Genomic DNA, 20,547 nt, shown 5'->3' with positions numbered 1-20,547 from the left:
CTTTTCTTCCTGCTCTTTCAGGTTTAAAGCCAAGAAATCCCCAGTATCTGCTATCATCCAAGAATAAAACAGGCTGAAATCTTTTCAGATCCATGTGTCCATTTGCTCGTGTTTAAAATCCAAACTCTCAACATCAAGTTTCCATCGTAAGCAAAGAAACTTACCATTATTTGCTGGACACAAAGACCTAACGTAAAGAGATAAATCTTATTCTGAAGAGTTAATCATGTGGAATCCCAGGTCGCACCCCCCAGGGATACCAATACAATGGGTCTGTTGTGAGACCAAAAACCATACACTTTTAACAAGGGCTCCAGGTGATTCGACACAGGTGGAGCACATTTTTGGAGAAAGAGAAGGTCAGCATAGTAAGAGCTGAAAACAGCTAGAGTGGGGAAGGGGGTCCCCGGGAACTTGGTGATATGTAGCCACCTGGGCTGGAGGCCTTCGGTGGAGGGGAGGGCTTCAGAGCACGGAGAATCCTGAGGTCTGCAGGTTCCCCTTTGGGCTACTGTTCACCACTTGAACCCAGGCAGCAAGGAAGGAGGGAGAAGCAGGTATTGTGCCAAGCAGCTAGCAGTAACCTGACTTCCCAGACTCTACTCCCTTGCACCCCTCATGTTGAGGACCATCTCCTGCCTGCCCTGTGAGCTCAGGCTCACTCTCAGTTGCTAGAACTAGCAACCAGAATTGGGCTGGGGACAAACTCTGCTCCTCCCGTGGTGGCTTGGTAACATCGTCACAGTTACCTGTCAGACTTGAACCTCGAATCCTCAACATTTTTGGCTTGGCAGCCCTCAAAATAAACTTTAAAGCAACCTCACTCATTTCTAAGTAGACATCTAACATTTTTCATTGTGAGTTTAAATTGTTGCAAAGTATGTACTTCCTGGCATGTTGTGTATTTTGACATTTTTTAAATGTTTATTTATTTTGAGAGAGATAGAGAAATCGCACGAGTAGGGGAGGGGCAGAAAGACAGAGAGAGAGAGAGAGAGAGAGAGAGAGAGAGAGAGAATCCTAAGCAGGCTCTGTGCTCAGCACAGAGCCAGACATGGGGCTCAATATCATGAACCATGAGGTCATGACCTGAGCTGAAATCAGGATCCAAACACTCAACCAACTGAGCCACCCAGGCACCTCTGTCATTTTTTAATTGAACCATTACATGACTCTTTAAGTGTATTAAATGGAATCTAGAAGCTATTACGATTGGTACTTACCATGATTCATTCATTTATTTAAACTATACACGAACAAGTCCTTCTTTAATAGTAAGAAATTTTATAGCAATTCATTTTCCTTTTGGACTTACATTTCCATCTGACTTCCTCCATATAATTTTAACCTATTATATTTTTATTCTTATAGTCTTTTACGACCATGCCATCATACTTTCTCTATTATAGCAGATACACCCATAGATAGAGACATGTTTAGATGTAGATATATAGATACATGTAAAGCCTGGCATTTAATATGCTCTTTATAATTTCCTATGGCCAAAAGGATCTAAGAGTCAAAAGATGTCTTCTGAATTTCATTATCACTGTAATTTTGGTAAAAATAACATAAATATATTACAAATCATTAAATATAAAAAGTGAATTTTATTAGAAGTGCATCTCTAAATAAATAGGAGTGATTCTAATCATTTCTACACATAGACAATACTTAACATCAGAATGAGTCAGTGCTCAGCCTACTTATATTACTGTATTCCATTTTTATATATGAAAGTCCTGATAAATCTTATTCATATAAATAATTACATAGAAATGAAAGGAGTTTTGTTATGGCAATGTCACTCAATTCTTTGAATCCTTCCTGAGCTCGTTTTAATGGTTTATCAGCTGACATCTTGTTACATTCTTGCATGTTTTGAAGCAAAGAATCAGAAATTTTATGAGTGGTAAAAGATTCAAGATGCAATCAGAGTCATTTAATCTCTCACACCAATATCAGTATTTCAAATAGTCCTTTGGTGCCCTACAGATTTTTGTATTCTAAGGTATGATTTCTTGATGGGGGCAAAAATTGGTTCCTAAGGGATAAAAATCTTACTTTTTTAGTGTATGAAGTACACATATGCATATAGAACATGAACAGATATATGGCATACATACGTGGAATTAAAATTTTGTGATGGGAATGGTTGGGAAAAAAATGTCTAAAAGTCTCCTTAAGATACCAAAGCAGAGACAGAATCCCAAGCAGGCTCCATGCCGTCAGCACACAGTCTGATGCGGGGCTCAAACTCATAACTGTGAGATCATGACCTGAGCTGAAATCAAGAGTCCTACATTTAACCAACTGAGCCACCCAGGCACCCTCAGAACTTGATTCTTTTAAAACTATGAGTCTGTATGTCTTGTGGAAGATATTTATCCCCCAGGGAAACTTATACCTCACTTTTAAGACCACTGAGTTAGGACAGAATCAAATGCTTATGATGGAGACCCAAAGTAATAATGGTTACACTACAGAAAAACTCATCTCTCTGTCACAGAGAGGTTGGACCTGGTATGGTGGCTCCTGTCCAGGGGTCAGGACTCCAACTTCCTTGTATCTCGTTGCTCTGCCAGGTCCCAGGGTTTGCCCTTATATGGACAGTTACTCTTACCCTGCCCTCCTCTAGCTCCTGGCCACCACAATTCTGCCCTCTTCTTTTATGGATTCAATTAGTTTTTTAGATTCCACATAAATGGGACATGGTGGTACTTGTTTTACTATGTCCAGCTTATGTCACTTAGCATAATGTCCTCCATGTTCATTCATGTGGTCGCAAATGGCATAATTTCCTTCTTTTTTTTTTTAAGGCTGAATGATATTCCATTGTGTATGAAGTAACCCATACCTCCTCTCATACTCGATAATTAAGAATTAACTGAACAAATAAATTTGAATGTACTGATCAATTGCTCTCCTAGTGTCTTAAGACCAGGAGGGAAAAGGAAGAGAAATCAGGGAATGGAATTCCCATGAATCTTAAGAATATATTATATGGAGGGTGCAAAAAAAAAAAAAAAATGCAAATAAGCACAAAGCTATAGCTACAAATAAGCTAAAACTGCCTTCAAATTACAAAAGACTATGGTGAGCCCTAAGTTGAGCTAACAGTGTGACATAATGGTAGTTGATAAAAAATCTGTGTAGACACAGATTTCTGTGTGCTCTTGCCGATTAGGAGAGGCTGATCCTTGTGGTGCTATTTTTATCTAAGCAGAGGTACATAATGATCAGGCAAAGGCATAGTTTAGATTTGGTTGATAGTAAAAACAAATAAAAAAAAATAATTTAAAAATTTATTAAAAATATTTACACAAAACTTACAAATATAGTGTGTTTACATGTAAACACACACACACACACACACACACACACACACATCTGGATAGGTTAGATTATGCTACAAAAACAACCCCAAAATCTTCATAATAACAACAACAAAACTGAGGGAATATATACGAAAAGCTCTAATGACCGCCACATGAAGGTATAGGAGACTTGCCTGATTCTTGCGTTGGAAACTATAGAACACCAACATCTAAACAAAAATTTCTGTGCTAACTGTGTCAGGGAGGACAGGGAGTGGAGGAGGGAAGCCCCACCCTCAGCACAACAGGCTTTCCCAGTGGAGATGGTATAAGGGCTCTGGTCCAGAGTCCTCATCTTCTCTGGGCTAAGCCCAGACAGCATCCCCGTGTCTGCTGAGGGCAGGGCCTGGTGAACAGGGGCAGCATCATCACGGGGAGGTGGAGGTGCCTTTTGTTTAGACACTGAGAGATACACAAGACCAGCCTCATCACTAAATCATTAATGGAGTTTTTTATTTAGTCAGTCATTCAAAAATATTTTTTGATTGCCTCCCATGTGGTAGGCACTGTAGTGATATAGCTGGAAGATAAGTAGGAATTACAACAGATGGTGCTATTCTGATCCTGGAAGAGGACCACAGAAGACTTATCAGTTATGGGATGGTCCAGTGCCTAGAAGGTGCCGGATACAAGATACATGTTTGATAAGTATTTCTCATTGATGGTTGATGTTATTGATCGTTGCTTTATCTGACTTGCCTGCTTTCTTCTCTTTCATTTTCACTTTGATGGACAAAGGCAAAGCTACAATATGACTCTGGTGTGACACTTGGGATGCTTTTCCCTGCTGAGAGTGTTGTCTTTATCATGAGTGCCTCATGCAGTTACAAGTCCTCTATTTTCTGCTGTCTTCTAGCAATGTCAGTTAGCCCACATGCCTTCGGGATGCTCAGCCAGAGACTGGACACATACTCTTTTCCCCCAGGGCTTGGCAGATGATCACAGGTGAAAAATGACAACATTATGTGTTTTCCTACCCTTGGTTCAGCTGAGCTCATCCAAAGTGCCAACCGGGGTCCCCCTGTGCTTGCTAGCACAAGAGCATGCCTTGCACACTGCCCCCTGAGCACCGTTGCTCATGAGCTCTCCCTTCCCAGAAGCACGCTCTGTGCCCCTCAATATCTGATTGCAATTTAAAAGTTTTTCAAAGAAGGTTTTTTTTTTAAGTTTATTTACTTATTTTGATAGAGAGAGAGAGAGAGAGAGAGAGAGCAAGGGAGGGGCAGAGAAAGAGGGAGACAGAGAATCCCAAGCAGGCTCTGCACTGTCAGCACAGAGCCCCATGTGGGGCTCGATCTCACAAACTGTGAGATCAAGAACTGAGCCAAAATCAAGAGTCTGACACTTAACCCACTGAGCCACCCAAGCACCCCTCAAAGCTTTTTACTGAAACATAACACATATACAGATAGATAGATATAGATATAGATAGATATAGATATAGATAGATGATATATAGATATAGATATAGATAGATACAGATACAAATACAGATATATAGATATAGGTATAGGTACAGATAGATATACACACACAGATATGACTATATTAAAATCATATTCTGTCCCTCTAGGGGCACCTGGGTGGCTCAGTTGGTTAGGCATCCAACTTCAGCTCAGGTCGTGATATTCCAGTTCACGAGTTTGAGCCCTGTGTCGGACTCTGTGCTGACAGCTCAGAGCCTGGAGCCTGCTTTGGATTCTGTGTCTCCCTCTCTCTCTGCCCCTCCCCTGTTCATATGCTCTCTCTCTCTCTCTCTCAAAACTAAATACACATTAAAAAAAAAAAAATCATATTCTGCCCCTCTTAATAATGTTTGGTATATTTTTCCAAATTTCCTTCCATGTGTATATAATTTTTTATATAAGTTTACTCAAGGAATCATTGCATTTTGTGTTATATTTTCATTTAACATCTTATCATAATTATTTATAATAATTAGACTATAAAAATACTCTAATGAGAGTTGTAGTGGCTATTTCACATTCCACTGTATTTGTGCCACAAAATCTATCAAAGCATTTTCTCAAAGCCTTGTCTCAAGAAATAAGAGAAAAGCCTTAGTTGAATTGTTCAAATTTCTTGATCTCAATACCTAATTTCTTTCTTACATGAAGAAAAAGCCATGACCACTATTATATTTCATACCTTGAAATGTCAGTTATTGGAAGATACACCCATTTTATGTTTCTCAGAAAGAACACAGGTCTTTAACAATGATTGTGACTGGGGTGCCTGGGTGGCTCAGTTCAGTTAAGCGTCCAACTCTTGGTTTTGGCTCAGGTCATGATCTCATTTTCATGAGTTTGAACCTCACATCTGGCTTTGCTCTGGCAGCATGGAGCCTGCTTGGGATCCTCCTTCTTTCTCTGCCCCTTCCCCATTCACAATGTATCAGTCTCTCTCAAAATAAGTAAATAAACTTAAAAAAAAATTAAAGGGGCTCCTGGGTGGCTCAGTCAGTTAAGCGTTCAACTTTGGCTCACATCATGATCTCACTCTTCCTGAGTTTGAGCCCCACATAGGCTCTGTGCTGACAGCTCAGAGCCTGGAGCCTGCTTTGGATTCTGTGTCTCCCTTTCTGTTTACCCCTCCCCATTCCTGCTGCCTTTCTCTCTCCCTCAAAAATAAATAAACATTTTTTTTAAATTAAGAAAATTAAAATAAATTATTGTGACCTGTGCAAATGTCTCTAGAGTGAGATATGTTTTCAGATGTTATAGAATCCTCTGCATGCAGAACTTGGGGAACTTTTCCATGCCCCACAGAGTCCCTCTGTGCATGACACTTTTGTGTTCCTACTGCCATACCCTGATTTACAAATGTGCCTAGACACCCCCCAGCTCTTCTCACCTAGGACTCATCCGTTTCTGGAATTTGATTCCCTTGGATTTATTCATGTCCACAGCTCTCTAAAATATATGCATATATATATATATATATATACACACACACACATATATGTGTGTATATATATATATATATATATATATATATTTTTTTTTTTTTTTTTTAGTTTATCTACTTTTGCCTCCATGTTACCTTGGGAGCAATGGTCCGTCCAAACTATTTGTGTCCTAACAGGAAGGATCACTTTGTGAACGTAGATTTTATCCTCCTTGGTTGCACTAGCGACATTTCAAGTACTAAAAGCCATACAGGGCTATTGGCTACCCATTGGGCATAGAGACTATAGAATATTTTGCATAAATTAAGCAGCCAGCCACCTGGATTCCCAGTATCCAGTCTTCTTTCCCAGCTCCTTTTAACTGGGATTCCCACACTCTGCCTTTCCTCCTGTAAGGATTCCCAGTCTGTGAGAACCTGCCATTGAAATGGCATCAGTGGAGTCCTGATAAGTGGCCCATGACTTGCTGCAACTGTTCGCAGTTTTTGAAATGGCTGCTTACCACCTAAGCTTCATCCCAGACTCACTTCTTTGGAATCGCTAGGGACTCCAGGGCACATATATGTCCTGGCAGCTTAGGTCCCTCTCTGTGGCTTCCCACTGCTCAGAGGAGCCTGAACACATTTCTCAACCATGTCCTGCCGGGCAATACAAATCAACTTCTGTCTTTAAAAAAAAAAAAAAATCTGACTCACTGGAGTTACTCCAAATCACTTTCTTTCTTGGAATTCATGACTTCTTTTGATGTTTATCAATACATCACTACCTGGTGAGCTTGCCAAGATCGTGTCTAGGTTTTGGTGATACATCATCTCCCCATGGCTTATTGCAAGGAACTTCCCACCTCTTTTAGGGATCCAAAAGATCCGTGAGCAGCATAAAATGGCAAGATGCCAGGAAACAAGGACTCAGCTCTCAGCTAGATATCTTATTCACCACCACAGGGCTGCCTTTGAGTCAGTGTGTATTGGGGAAGGATTCCAGGAAGATGTGTGACTTTAGAATAATTACAGAGGTCAGCTAAGTAAGTTAAATAAGCCTGGAAATCATAATTATGCCAACCCTAGACAGGGCGATGAAGTCAAGAAGTTTATCTTTGGCTTCTCTCCAAACCTCCCTGAGAACCCTTCTCTTTGATTCTTCTCCTTTGTCCGCTTCCCTCGAACTTGCTCAGGACTCTATCTGGGCTACTCACTGCTTCAGGGAAGCCCTTTTGGGGCTCTTTTCTCCCATGGAAACTTAGTTCCATGCCCATTAGGCTCTGCTTGTGAAGACCAGCCAGCTATTAGGACAAGCTAATTTACTTAAAAACAGGAGTTTTTTACCTCGTTCTAAAGGTGGGCTTCAGAGGTCGGTGAAGACCCTAAGACATTATAATTTTGCTTGTGTATTTTCTGCAGAAAAGAGCCATAGATTTCCTCAGATTCTAAAATATGTCTATGACCCCAGAAAAGGTTGAAACCCTTGATGGCGAATGTCAACAGCTGATAATTGTAGGAGGCTTTCTTCCCGGTTAATGTTTGCATTTTAACCAAAGTGTGAAGGAGAAACCACCATCTGTTAAATATCTTTGCTTTGGGGTATAATAATAGGACAGTTTTCAGGCCAGAGGCAAGAGAAGTAGGAAAGACTCTGGGGCAGGAAATGTCCTGTTATCACCTTTGAGATCATAGCCAATCGTCTCTGTGTAGGATCAAGGGCAGCTTCTCCAGGTTGCACTGTTTCTCTTTGAACACAAAACCTTTCCACTCATATAAGGTGTAGGCTCTTTAAAGAAATGTCAAAGAAACTAATCAGGCTTGGGATGCAACCCTTTCTTTTCTTACAGATAAATTCTGCTGAAGCTCCAGTAGGGTTTGGTGAAAGGTCCGGAAACAGTTGCAGTTCCTGCTCTACCACTCATTTGCTGAGCAACTTTCTGAGAATGGCTTGGCCCCTCTGGACCTCAGTTTCTTCATTTCTAAAAACTCTGGCCAGTTCTCTCCAGCTTTGTGATTCTAAGAAAGCTGCCAGAATTTCAGCGTACATGAGATTTCTGTACTGCCTCTTTATTGATATGGAGAGGTGTTTTTCATATTTGGGGGGAAGACACCCAACCAAACACTAAGTTGTTTGCTTCCTTTTTAATATGTTAGCATCTTGTCCCAAGTAGCAAAACCTGCGCTTGAAAGCTTCAAAACAGTCTGCAGTGGATTGCGATTCTTGTCTCAGAAAGATTAATTGGAAACAAACTCTAAGGAAGAAAATTCAAAGCCCATTTCTATGCTTCCTGCCTTTTAGATCTTCTAACATGTAAATCGACCGTTACAAAGAGGATCAGTGATTAGAATGGCCAGCGCGAAGACCAGCATTCAGCTCCCCCATTATTCCTCGCCAGAGTCCCTGGTGACCAGCATCTCAATGGCCTTCTTTTCAGCCTGCATGATGATGAACCGCGCTAGCTCCAGATCCTGCATTCCCCAACACAACCACAGTCTTAACAAACCAGAGACCCTTCCCCACCCCCAGACCGTGCTTCAAATCAGAACAAACCCTGGTAGCGAGGATCACTCCAGACATCCACATTCAGGAACTATCATTATATTTCAAAGTTTAAGAAAGCTGCTTTTGATCTCTGGATATTTGTTTACCTCCCCCATAGTTATGCCTGCTATATTCCTCATCTGCCCCGTCTTTCTATTCTTACTTTGTTTTTTTTTTTTATCCTGGCAAAATTCCCTGGATGAGGGCTGTTTTCTGATTGCTTCTTTCTCCCCCATCACTGGTCTCCTCGCATTTCCTCTCTTCTTCTAACACAGAGACTCCTTGCTTACTTAGTGATCTCAGCTGTTCTAGTAACTGAGAACCAGGAAGCAAGCAAGCAGCACTCCCAAATAGCCAGCATGGACTTAGGACAAGAGTGGGCATATCTTAGCCTTCACTCAAACCAGTTTCCTTCTGCACTGCATACAGTTCTGTTTAGAAAAAAAAACAAGTGCAAATGTCAAACATATAAGTGTGTAAAGAAAGGGAAGGACGAAACAGGCTTGGGTGAGGGGAGCCTCCAATGGCTGCCCTGCCTGCCAAGGAAAATGCCAACAGATAGCTTGGCAAGGAGATAGAAAATAAAAAAGGCAGTAAAAACATGATAAAAGGGGAATCCAAGAAACCTTGAAGTCTAGGATATTTAATGATGAAATAAACAGACCCACTTATTCTACCTTAGAGTGGGAGTGGAACCAATGATCAAGTTAGCTTCAAAACAGGACAAAGATAATAAATCAGTTGAAAGAACTATTGCATCTAGAGGCACCTGGGTGGCTCAGTCAGTTGGTTGAGCGTCCAACCCTTCATTTCTGCTCAGGTCATGATCTCAGGGTCACGGGATCAAGCCCTGCGACTTCAGGCTGCACACTGGGTGTGGAACCTATTCAGATTCTCATTCTCTCTCTCTCTCTCTCTCTCTCTCTCTCTCTCTCCCCCTCTGCCTCTCTCCCCGACTCGCACTCTCTCTCCCTAAAAATAAAAAAATAAATAAAAATGAAGAAAGAAAGAACTATTTTACCTAAGCTCCCAATAGCCATCCTTCCTATTTTATTTTAGTATAATAGCTGAGCGCATGACTGCTCAAAACAAAGACTATGCTATTCTCCCCTCCAGTTGGGTATGGCCAATAGGGTGTGTATGGAAGTGATATACTACTTACAGGTCACGCCCGTGTTTGAAAGGAAGTCTAATGCTCTCTGTTCTCATCATCTGCTGGCTTGGGTGTGGACATGGTGTCCAGAGCTGGGACAAACAACCACATATTTAGGATGACAGAGCAACAAGAGTCTGGTCACTGATGCAATGGAGCTGCCACATCACCTTATACTGTTTATCCTTGGTCTGATTCTTGATAAGAATATAAATTTGTCTTGTTTAAGCCACTGATATTCTGGTTTTTAGCAGCAAGACCTACATCCTAGCCAATTAGTGAAATTTGTAACGAGGGATATAATTTTGGGGATCCCGTTGATGCCCCCACATTCCACTTCCCCTGTCTCCTTTGGGCAGTGGTCCTGTGCTGAAATGGGGGGAAAAAAAAGTGGGAGTTGGAATCTAATTTTGACTCCACCAGTTACTCATTTTTCTTTATAGAATGAGAGTCATAAGAGTTAGAATTTATTAAATGCCTCTGCACCATCCTTACTCGTTTGCATGATGTCATTTAATCCTCATAAGAACCCTGTGTGGTAGGTGCTGTTATTCTTCAAATCCTACAGATGCAGTTAAGCATCTTTCCTAAGATATTACGGCCAGTGAGAGGCAAAGCTGGGATTGGGACCGAGAGAGTTTCTTGAGAGCTCGCAGCTTTTAACCACTTCCCTCTGGGCTTGCCTTTTTGCATTGGTGGGAGATTCAAGGCAAATTTCATTCCCGAGCACAGCTATCCCTTTTCAAACTGGGATACTTCCGTAGGGTGCAGACCGTGTTCTGACAAACTGTCTCTTTGAGCTAAGGTCCTGCATTACCTACGGACCACCCGCTCTTGGGTGAAAGTCTTCCTTTGGTGAAGGGAGCTAAAAGTCTCTGATTAAACTACAGTAACTCCCACTTAGTTAAGCAGGGAAATTTTCTTCCTCCTCCTGTTATAAATTGATTTTTTTAGTCAAAATCTCAAAGTCCCAGGTCTCTGCAAAGCCACCGTCCATAATGATAATTCGGAGTCACCAAAAAAAGACTTGCATTCTGTCCAAAATGTTTTGGAAGGCAGGATGTGTACCCCAGTGACAAACCCACACACGGAGAGAAGGCTCCCCCAGATGAGGGAGCCAGAAAAACTTCAGCCCTCTGGCCTTTCCTTTCTCACACAGGCAGGGAAAAGAAGAAATAAACACTACTTGGTGCTAAAAAAAAAAAAGGAGACTCTGGAACTTGAGGCCTGTCACTGCTCACTAAAGGCAAAAAATTAAAAAGAAACACAAGTGTGAGAAGAAGACAGAAAAAGACAGAAAGAGAAGCAAGTATATGAAGATTCTCTCCGGAAATGGATGAAAGAGAAAAGCAGGGGTACCTTAAAAGGTAGGTTCTGTTCCTCTAGGAAACCACCCTGTAAGAATCACTCTGCATCCAGCTCATACCGCATCAATGTGGCGAATTGGCTAAAGGCAGGTGAGGTCCCACACGTGTGGAAGTCCCCCCAAAACTGCCAGGGGCACTGGGACTGATTCTTCTCTCAGTGGCCGAGTCAAGAACAGTCTCATAGTGCTGGGGAAATGCATTATCCCCATTTCACAGATAAGGAGCTAGAATCTCGAAAATGACAAACAGTTTGTCCTAGATCAGATGAATATTAAGTGGCGGACCTAAGATTTTACATCAAGACGGTCAGATGCCAAAAGTGACTGAAAAACACTATTTTTGATATGTAGCTTCAATATTCCCTTTATAGCATTTCTTCTATCACCTCTTGTGCAAGTGACTCTCTTTCCTTCTTTTTTTCATTCAACATTTATTAAGCACCAACAATATCCAGTTGCTAAGGTATAAAAACACAGTTCCTCCTGTCATTAGATTTGCAGACTGATAAAGAAGGCAAAATGAAACCACATAAGGATAAGAAAGTGTTAAAAGTGTTACCAGAACAAAGGCAAAAGTAGCTGCAGAATACAGTGATAACAAAAGTTATTAACCCTTATTGAGTGCTATATCTTTGCCAGACACAGTGCCGAGAGCTTTGCCTGCACAGTCAGAGAAGGGAGACAAGACAAGATGCAATCCCATCGGTGTCACCCAGGGAAAACCTTGCTCCACTTGTCAGATTTAGCAAGTAAAAATACCAGATCCCGGGCACCTGGGTGGCTCAGTCGGTTAAGCGTCTGACTCTTGGTTTCAGCTCCGGTCGTGATCTCAGGGTTCGTGAGTTTGAGCCCCGTGTCGGGTTCTGCGCTGTCAGAGTTCTCTCCCTCTCTCTCTCCAAAAATAAACAAGTAAACTTTCAAAAAATTCAGGATCCCCAGTTAATTTTGAATTCCACATAAACCGCAAACACTTTTTTAGTATAAGCCTCATGCAACGTTTGGGATATACTTCTACTAAAACATTATTCATCATTTATCTGAAATTCAAATTTAACTGGGAGTCCTTGTATTTAATCTGGCAATTCTAGATGAGGAGAGCAAGGAAGTAGCAGAATGTGTTTCACGGAGAAGTTGAGTCTTTACGATGAGTACTTTTACTCCATATTTGGAGTAACGGGGAGAGAAGAGAGGGAAGTAATGACTGTTGAACCTCTAACCTCAAATGAACCATGACCACAAAAAACTATCAACTTTCAAAAGACCAACACAATTATTTTATTAGGAATGTGTTAAGCCACCTCAAAATATTTCCATTTTGGAAATAAGAGAAAAATAAATTAAAACATCTATTTGGTCATTTTGTGAATACAAGTCTCCCATTGGGTTAGGTAGAGGTGGAAATAAATGTCAGTGAAAAGCTCTCGGTTGCCAAATAAACATTCAGGATGTAGACTCCTCCTTTTCATGTGGAATGGGGGTGCAGTGCTTTAAAAGAACACCCCTTATCCTTCCAAAGAAAAGATCAGAATAAAAGAGAGGAGGTAGTATGGTAGAAATAGCAGTTACCTCACACTCCCATGGCCAGCAAGGTGACTTGAATTAAGCTATTTCCCCTATGTCAGTTTCAGCTTCCTCCTCTGTGAAGTCCCTGACATACATCTAAGGCTCCCTCCAGCCTTCACAGTAATCCAGTTTTAAGTAGTAAATCTAAGTCATGTTGGCTCTCAGGCAACCACATGAGGAGGCAGCTTGGTTCTCCAGTCTTCCTGACAATTCCATAAGCTTCCAGGATTTCTCCAGAAAATTACTTTTGTTCTTCTTAGCTAGAGTTGGTATCTCCTTTCAACCAAAGAATCAAAGAACTCCAGATCACTGCAGGCAGTGGGAAGGTGGGTACCAAGGTCAATTACATTTGTGAAACTCTGTAAACATAGCTACACTGGCCTTTTGCCTCGTTGCGTCCGGGAGAGCAAGATGGGTCACCAGCAGCTCTACTGGAGCCATCCGAGGAAATTTGGCCAGGGTTCTCGTTCTTGCCGCGTCTGCTCAAACCGGCACGGTCTGATCCGGAAATACGGCCTCAACATGTGCCGCCAGTGTTTCCGTCAATACGCGAAGGATATAGGCTTCATTAAGTTGGATTAAGTGAACTTCCTTGAATGGGTCATCCAAGATCCCTACCTTAACTGAAGATATCCAAGATAACCTATCTTAATGCCAACTCATGGTACATAAAATAAAAATACTTCAATTATGAGTGTTTTAATGTGAAAAAAAAAAACAAAACATAGCTACACTGTATTCTTTACTACGGGACTTCTAAGACCCTTTAACATGGTCGCATCTTTGTGACTCTTCAGGAGAGAATGAAGTATTTGGAGCTTCACAAACCTTCTTTATCGCAGATCCTTATTGTTACTGTTTTTTCTGGAGAACTTTGGAGGACCTATAGCCTAGAGTTCCTGTTTCTGGAGATTTTTCACTTATATATTTTTTTAATTTTAATTTTTAAATTAAATAAAAATTTAATAAAATAAATTAAATTATTTTTTAAATAAAAAATCTTAATTTTTAATTTTTAAAATTTTTAAAATATTTTCTTATTTAAGAAAGAGAGCACATGCAAGCGGGGGAGAGGAGCAGAGGGAGAGCAAGAAAGAATCCTAAGCACATTCCACACGTGGCACAGAGCCTGGCATGGGGGTCCATCCCAGGACCTTGGGACTATGAGCAAAATCAAGAGTTGGACTCTCAACCTGCTGAGCCATCCAGGGGCCCCATCACTTGTATCTTTAACTGCTGTATATATGTCAAGTCTGACCTACTAGCCAATTTTAGGGTCTTAGGTGAAGGAATGAACTCTTCCATTGCTTTTTCACCCCCACAAAGTACTAGGCATAATGAAGCAAAATGCACTGTGAACACTTTGCAACCAGCCATCCCATAACCACAGAGTGATTGAATGTGATTAAAGTCACACAGATCTCAGAGCACTCTTCTTGAGGCCGGGAGAGCTGACCCATGTCACCTTGCCAAAACACAACTTTCCTGATTACTTCTGCCTGCCCGGGATTCCTGTGGTTTCCACTTGTAAGGTGATCTTTCACTTCCTGACACTGTTGCTCTCTTACTGCTATGGCGGCCGTTGTATCCCAGGAGCCCTGGAAGGGTTGGCTGCCTCAGAGACAGAGGATACGTTCTCTAGGCATGGCCAAGGGCTGATTACCCACAGGTGGCTCCTCTGCAGATCCATTGGCAAATTGTGGTTATTAATGACTTGATTGCTGGCTCTAAAGGCACACTCCTCAACCCAAAGTTTTACTTAAAGTGTTTATCTGATATATAGCAAACCCACGCCATGTGCCAGACTTTTTCAGATCATCTCATACTTTCTGTTTAATTCTTACCCTATATGATTGCTTAACTCTTTCTGGATCGCTGTACATAAGTGTCTAGAAAGCAGGGAGCCTGGCCTGAAAGAACTGAAGATTGCTACTTATCATGGTGTTCTCTGTACATCACTGGCCAGAACTCCTTGACATTGAGTGTTTGAACAATAAAAATAGATTCACAAAAAAAAATGCAGGCCACAAAGGCTTAAATTTGGAAGACAAAGTGAAAAAAAAAACACTTTATAATAAAAACAATAGTTTTTAAACTATTTAGTTTTTAAACTAAAGTTCAAAGGGCTAGAAGTTATTAGTTCCTAGAGACTTTCTTCAATAAATAAAATTCATTTAATGCAAAACTACTGTTGACTTAGAAGAAGAATGCGTTCTACTTAGGATTAATAACTGAGCACCTTGCTAAGGGCATTACATGGATATATAATACACATTTTTATATGAAAATAGACATTATCAAATAGGTACTTCTATTATTATTCTCATTCTACAGAGGAGGAAATTAAGAGAGAGCACGTTAAAAAGTTTGCCAAGGTCATATCATTAGCAAGAAGCAAAGCCAGGATTTAAATATGGGATTGATTTCCAAGTTCACTATGCCTATCACTATTTTGCTATATTCCTGATAGCTTTGCTGAGACATTGACCCTGTCAGATCTCCTGGGGTATTTGGAGTCCTGAAGCCCAGTTGTCTCTGGACATGAGTTGTCTCTGGACATGTTCAACCTTCTTCTGTTCACTTCTCCCCACCCCACCCCAAATCCCACAGTCCTGAGCTGTACAAACTACTATCATTTTCCAAATGTGCCATGTCATAGAAAATGTTGAGAAGCATTAATTTAACCACCTAGGAAATCACTTTCTGATCAAAAAGCAAAAGTCATTGATTGGACGGATAGAAATCCAATCAATGAGTGATCCAATGAGCGGTCCTTCTCTTTCCTCTAGGAAACTAGTCTAAAAAATCAGGAGCTGGTGGGGTAGAGGACAAAGAGGGTGCAGGACAAAGGATGGTTGCACAAACTTGGTAGGGTAATTAGGCTAAATGCCCCTAAGCGCTGAGTGAGATTTGCTGAAGTCAAGTCTTCATGGACTTGGTCAGAAGGCTATGTCAGTCCACAACAGGCTTCCATACTACAGCCAGTCCTGTGGGCCAAACCCAGCCTATGGCTTGTTTTTGTACAGTCTACAATGTAAGAATGTTTCTTATATTTTTGAAGGGCTGTAAACAAAACCAGAATATGTGACAGAGAACATTTGTGGCCCTCAAAACCTAAAATATATGCTATCTGGTCATTTACAGAGTAAGTTTGCTAACAACCCCTGGTGTAGAATCCACTCTGTGATCACCACAAGAAAGCCATGGGCCAATGAATGGGAAACCAGTGAATGTGAAACTTTAAATGAAAATCAGTTTAAGATTGCAATGACTTCGCTAACAATTGTATAGCCTGTATATAACTCTTTAAGACAGATTTGCTTAGCCTTTAGGAACGAAGTTTCAGGAGTTGAAAAAAAGAGAAACAGAAAAATAACCTCCTGTTTCCCAATTTTACACCTTCAGTTTGATAAATCTGCTTTTTCCAGGCAGATTCTGTGAAAACGAACAGCTGCAAAGAGATATTTCTTAGAGGGTATGGGGGTATCTTAACCATAAGGAAGAAAGAATTCTTTAATGCTTACTACATCCCAAAACCTTTCACACTTGCTGAATCAAAAATCCCATGTACTCTGCCTCTATTCTATCTAAAAGATAACATACTGGGTCTCAAAGGGCTAAGTGGTTTATCCAAGATCCTACAGCTGTTAGGTGGCAAACCTGGGCTGCAAATCTCCGTTTTCTGAGTCCAAGTCCAGAGCCCCTTTTTCTACACTCAGCTCCAGCTAGCGAATTTGAATGTGTTCCAGACATAGAATCCAAAATCCAGAGTTCCAGTTAGGCCCTGCTTCCTCATCTGATAATGAGCATACAGATAAGAGGTCCCTCCCAGCTCCATCCTTCTTTGATTGTTTCTGAGAAATAATGCAAATGAAATGGAAAAGGAAACTCAAGTAGGCCACTCTATGTTCCTGGTTCATCCAACTTCTTTGGGGTGTGAGATCAGATCAGGGGAATTTGTCCAGATTAATTTAAGTGAGAAATGCATAACCAAAACATGAGTATGGAAGGCCTTCAGTGCTGGTAAAATGGCAGCCTGACAACAAAGACTCCTCCCCACTACAAATACATGGAATGCTGGATAAATATTTTAAAACTCTAAAATGCACAGCTTCAAAAAGGCCAAGACAGTTCCCGAGTGCCAGAAACAAAAGGAAATTCAAAACCAGAGACGTGGGGCTCCAGCTGACATGTAAGGGACCAAGAAAAAATCAGAACTGGATACAGGTCCCACAGTAAATTTGGCCTGGAGGCTGTTCAGGCTGAAACTGAGATCTTTGATTAAAACTGAGACTCCAAAAATCCTCCCAGGACTTGAATGGAGTACTTCAAGAACTCTGTCTACTGTCCAGAGCAACAACAAGGAAGCAAGTTATCTTTTCTGGGCTCAAGTGGGAAAAAATATTCATCTTGTGAAAAGTACCAAACCCAAATCTCAAACCTGAGTATGGGGTATGAATTTAAGCTAGTGTAAACCATGGGAACCTGGAGTGAAATAAATACAAAACTGCTGTGTAAAGAATTATCCACAATCCACGGTGAATGGAACTCTTAACAAAGGGAAAAGTAAAAGCTTACAGTAAAAATGTACTAACCACATAATGAAAATGTATCAGGGAAGAGTATCAGCTGATACAACACATGGAAGAATAATGAGCCGAAGAACTAAAATAACAGAATAACCTGAAAGACACAGCAAAATAAGTATGTTTAAACTGAGGTGATAAAAGAAAGCTCAACAAAAATCAAAACGAAAGGACTCAAAAATTTAAGTGAGCAATTTGAGTAATAATCAAGTAGAACTTCTAGAACTGAAAAGTAAAATCATTAAAAATTTTAAATCAAATTAAATCGCAGAGGAGATGCACTTAAAAAGAACTAGTGAACTGGTAGATTGATGAGAAAATCATCCAGAATAAAACACAGAAAAATAAGAACAGAAAATATCAAAGAGAGTTTAAGAAACCATGAGAGTTGACTGATATATTTGGATTTTTAAATCTAAATCAAATATAAATTACAGAAGAGAATGGAGGGAAGGGGGTTTGAGGAAACTCAAAGAAATAATAGCAGGGAATTTTCCAGAATTTAAGAAGGCCATTGAGTCCCAAGTAGCATAAAAGAAAATAAACAAAAAAGCCATACAGATACACACGTTGGAGCCAAACTTTTAAAATCTTTTTAAACATTTATTTATTTTTGAGACAAAGAGAGACAGAGCATGAATGGGGGAAGGGTCAGAGAGAGGGAGACACAGAATCAGAAACAAGCTCCAGGCTCTGAGCTGTCAGCACAGAGCCTATGTGGGGCTCAAACTCAGGAAGAGTGAGATCATGATGTGAGCCGAAGTCAGATGCTTAACTGACAGCCACCCAGGCACCCTGGAGCCAAACTTTTAAACAAACAAACAAACAAATAAAACACTTAACAGCTCCTGAAAAGACAGAAAACCTAAAAGAAATGACAAGTAGGTTGACCACAAAATTATCAGTAGCAAAAATAGAAGAGTTTCTCTTCTATACCCAACTAAGCTGTTGTTCCTGAATGAGGATGAAATAAAGGTATTTTTAAAAATAAGCCTAAAGAAATTTATCCCTGACATCCATTGCTGGAAAAGCTACTAATTGAATGTATTTTAGAAAGAAACACAAGTTGAATCTTAAAATAAATGGGAACAAATGAGCAGAGAAATGAGCATTGAGTTGAAACAACAGTAACAAAAATAAGAGCTAATTTGGAAGAGCCAAAAGCAAGTTAAAGGAAATACTAAAGAACAATGGCGTGGGAAATGTGAGGAGGTATCTTAAATCCTTGTATTTGGGGAAGGAAAACAAATAAAGATTTAATAACTAGTGAAGTATGCACGATAAAACTTTTACTGTAACCAGTAAAATATTTGAAACATAAGGAGGAATAGTGTAATAAAAACAATACAATAAGATAAAGAAAGGATAAAAAAAAGAAGAAAAGAAAAAGAAGTCCATGGGCAAGGAGATCTAGAGATCCCCTTTCTTGAATGGTCCCCATTGAGGTTGGGCACCACCTGGTGGTGATCATCTACTGGAGCTTGCTACTGACAAGACTTCTGGGGGGAGTAACTGGCTGAGGACCCACCTCCTGTCTCCATTGCCTGCCATTTCACCTTTGCCCAGCCCTCTCCCACCTATAAAGAGGATGAGAACTTCAATCTGCCTCCTGATTAAGAATAGGGGCTGGACAGAAAATGGGAGCCCATCACTAATTGTGTTAGACCAACATTCATGTTTTGGCCAGGATTTATTACATACAAAAATAAATACATAAAAGCTAAAAATTAATGCTGAGCATTCAACTCAAAGAGTTAGAAAATGAACACAGTATCCCAAAAATAAGTAGAAGGAAAGAAATGACAAAGGTAAGGAAAGACTTTATGAATTAGAAAATAAACAGTAAAGAAGGTCTACAGAATCTAAGTTTTTGTTTTTGTTTTGTTTAAGATGAGTAAAATCAAGATCTGGCAAAGAAAAAATATGTACTATATTAAAAATGTTTAAATAAGGTATAACTAAAATAATGAAAATTTAAATATATAAGTTATATGCCAGTAAAGTTTAAAAATAGATTAAATTGACATTATTACTTTTTTAATATTTAATCATTTTATTGGCTTTTACATCTATCAAAACATATATAGACCTATGCATGTAAATGATTACATGTGATCATATGTATGATTTTTTTAAGTGGGTCTTACTTATATTTGCTTTTCTAAGCCTTGACTTACCCCTTCACCACATGAATTCACATAACCAAAAGTATCCTATATGATAGAATACATATTTACTGTGAGTAAAACATAGGTGTCCAGTTTGTTCTCATAATGAGTTCTAAAGATACTCTACTGCTGGCAATCCTTTTGGCCTTTCTTTCGTTGCCTCAAAATGGCTGCTCCAGCTTCATGCATTGAGCACATATCCTGATGAGGAAGCCAGTGTTGGGGGGGGGGGGGGGGGGGGGGGGGGTGGAGACATGACAACCAGTACAATTGTGCTTATGTCTCTCGAGCCAGAACTGTGTCACATGGCCATCCCTGACTGGAAAGTGGCTGTGGAAAAGGGGATCAAGAATGGCTTCCATCAACAAATCAATATTATCTTCCATGCCATGTTCACAAGTTAATTTGTATCCTCCCATATTTTTCTTCCTGCTCTTATAATCCTATGCACATAATATGCACACATATTCATATATTCACAGTTGTAATGAGGCAAGGAAGCACCAGGAGGTTATACATGGCATTCCTCATTTCCTCCTTGTATAAAAGCAGTCTTACCATTTCCTGTGAACCAGGATCAGTATGGCAGCCATGAGAATGCACTCAGCAGAACTCCAACTATAGGGAGTGTAACTGACCAAGGGCCCCAGGTGCTGGCTCTGAAATTTGAGGCTGCACTTCCCACAGGCTGCTCCTGGCCAATGAATGGGCACTGTGGGGATACTATGGTGGCCCTTCCTGGGAGACATGGGACTCCTCTGGTGGCTGACTTTGGGTTAAGGGCTCCCAGTGGCCTTGTTGAGACTTCTGAAGACTGCACAGCGGTCTAGGACCCTCCTACCCAACCTTTGTTTCCTCTCCACTTCCTTTGGATCAGACTTGCATCACAGTCTGACCACTCTC

General features: G+C 40.5%; 1 protein-coding gene across 1 annotated transcript; it reads left to right on the top strand.

The window, feature by feature from the left end:
* Positions 1-13,262: 13,262 nt before the first annotated feature.
* Positions 13,263-13,584, top strand: LOC125935174 (40S ribosomal protein S29). Its single transcript, XM_049648858.1, has one exon. The coding sequence runs from the start codon at positions 13,302-13,304 to the stop codon at positions 13,470-13,472; it is 171 nt and encodes a 56-aa protein (XP_049504815.1). The 5' UTR covers positions 13,263-13,301; the 3' UTR covers positions 13,473-13,584.
* The last annotated feature ends 6,963 nt before the right edge of the window (positions 13,585-20,547 follow it).

Source organism: Panthera uncia (assembly GCF_023721935.1).
Source record: "Panthera uncia isolate 11264 chromosome A1 unlocalized genomic scaffold, Puncia_PCG_1.0 HiC_scaffold_17, whole genome shotgun sequence".
NCBI lineage: Eukaryota > Metazoa > Chordata > Mammalia > Carnivora > Felidae > Panthera > Panthera uncia.
This window is presented reverse-complemented; position numbering and strand designations above follow the sequence as displayed.

Coding starts and splice junctions, on each gene's coding strand:
- LOC125935174 (XM_049648858.1), top strand. CDS start 13,302: ATGGGTCACCAGCAGCTCTACTGGAGCCATCCGAGGAAATTTGGCCAG.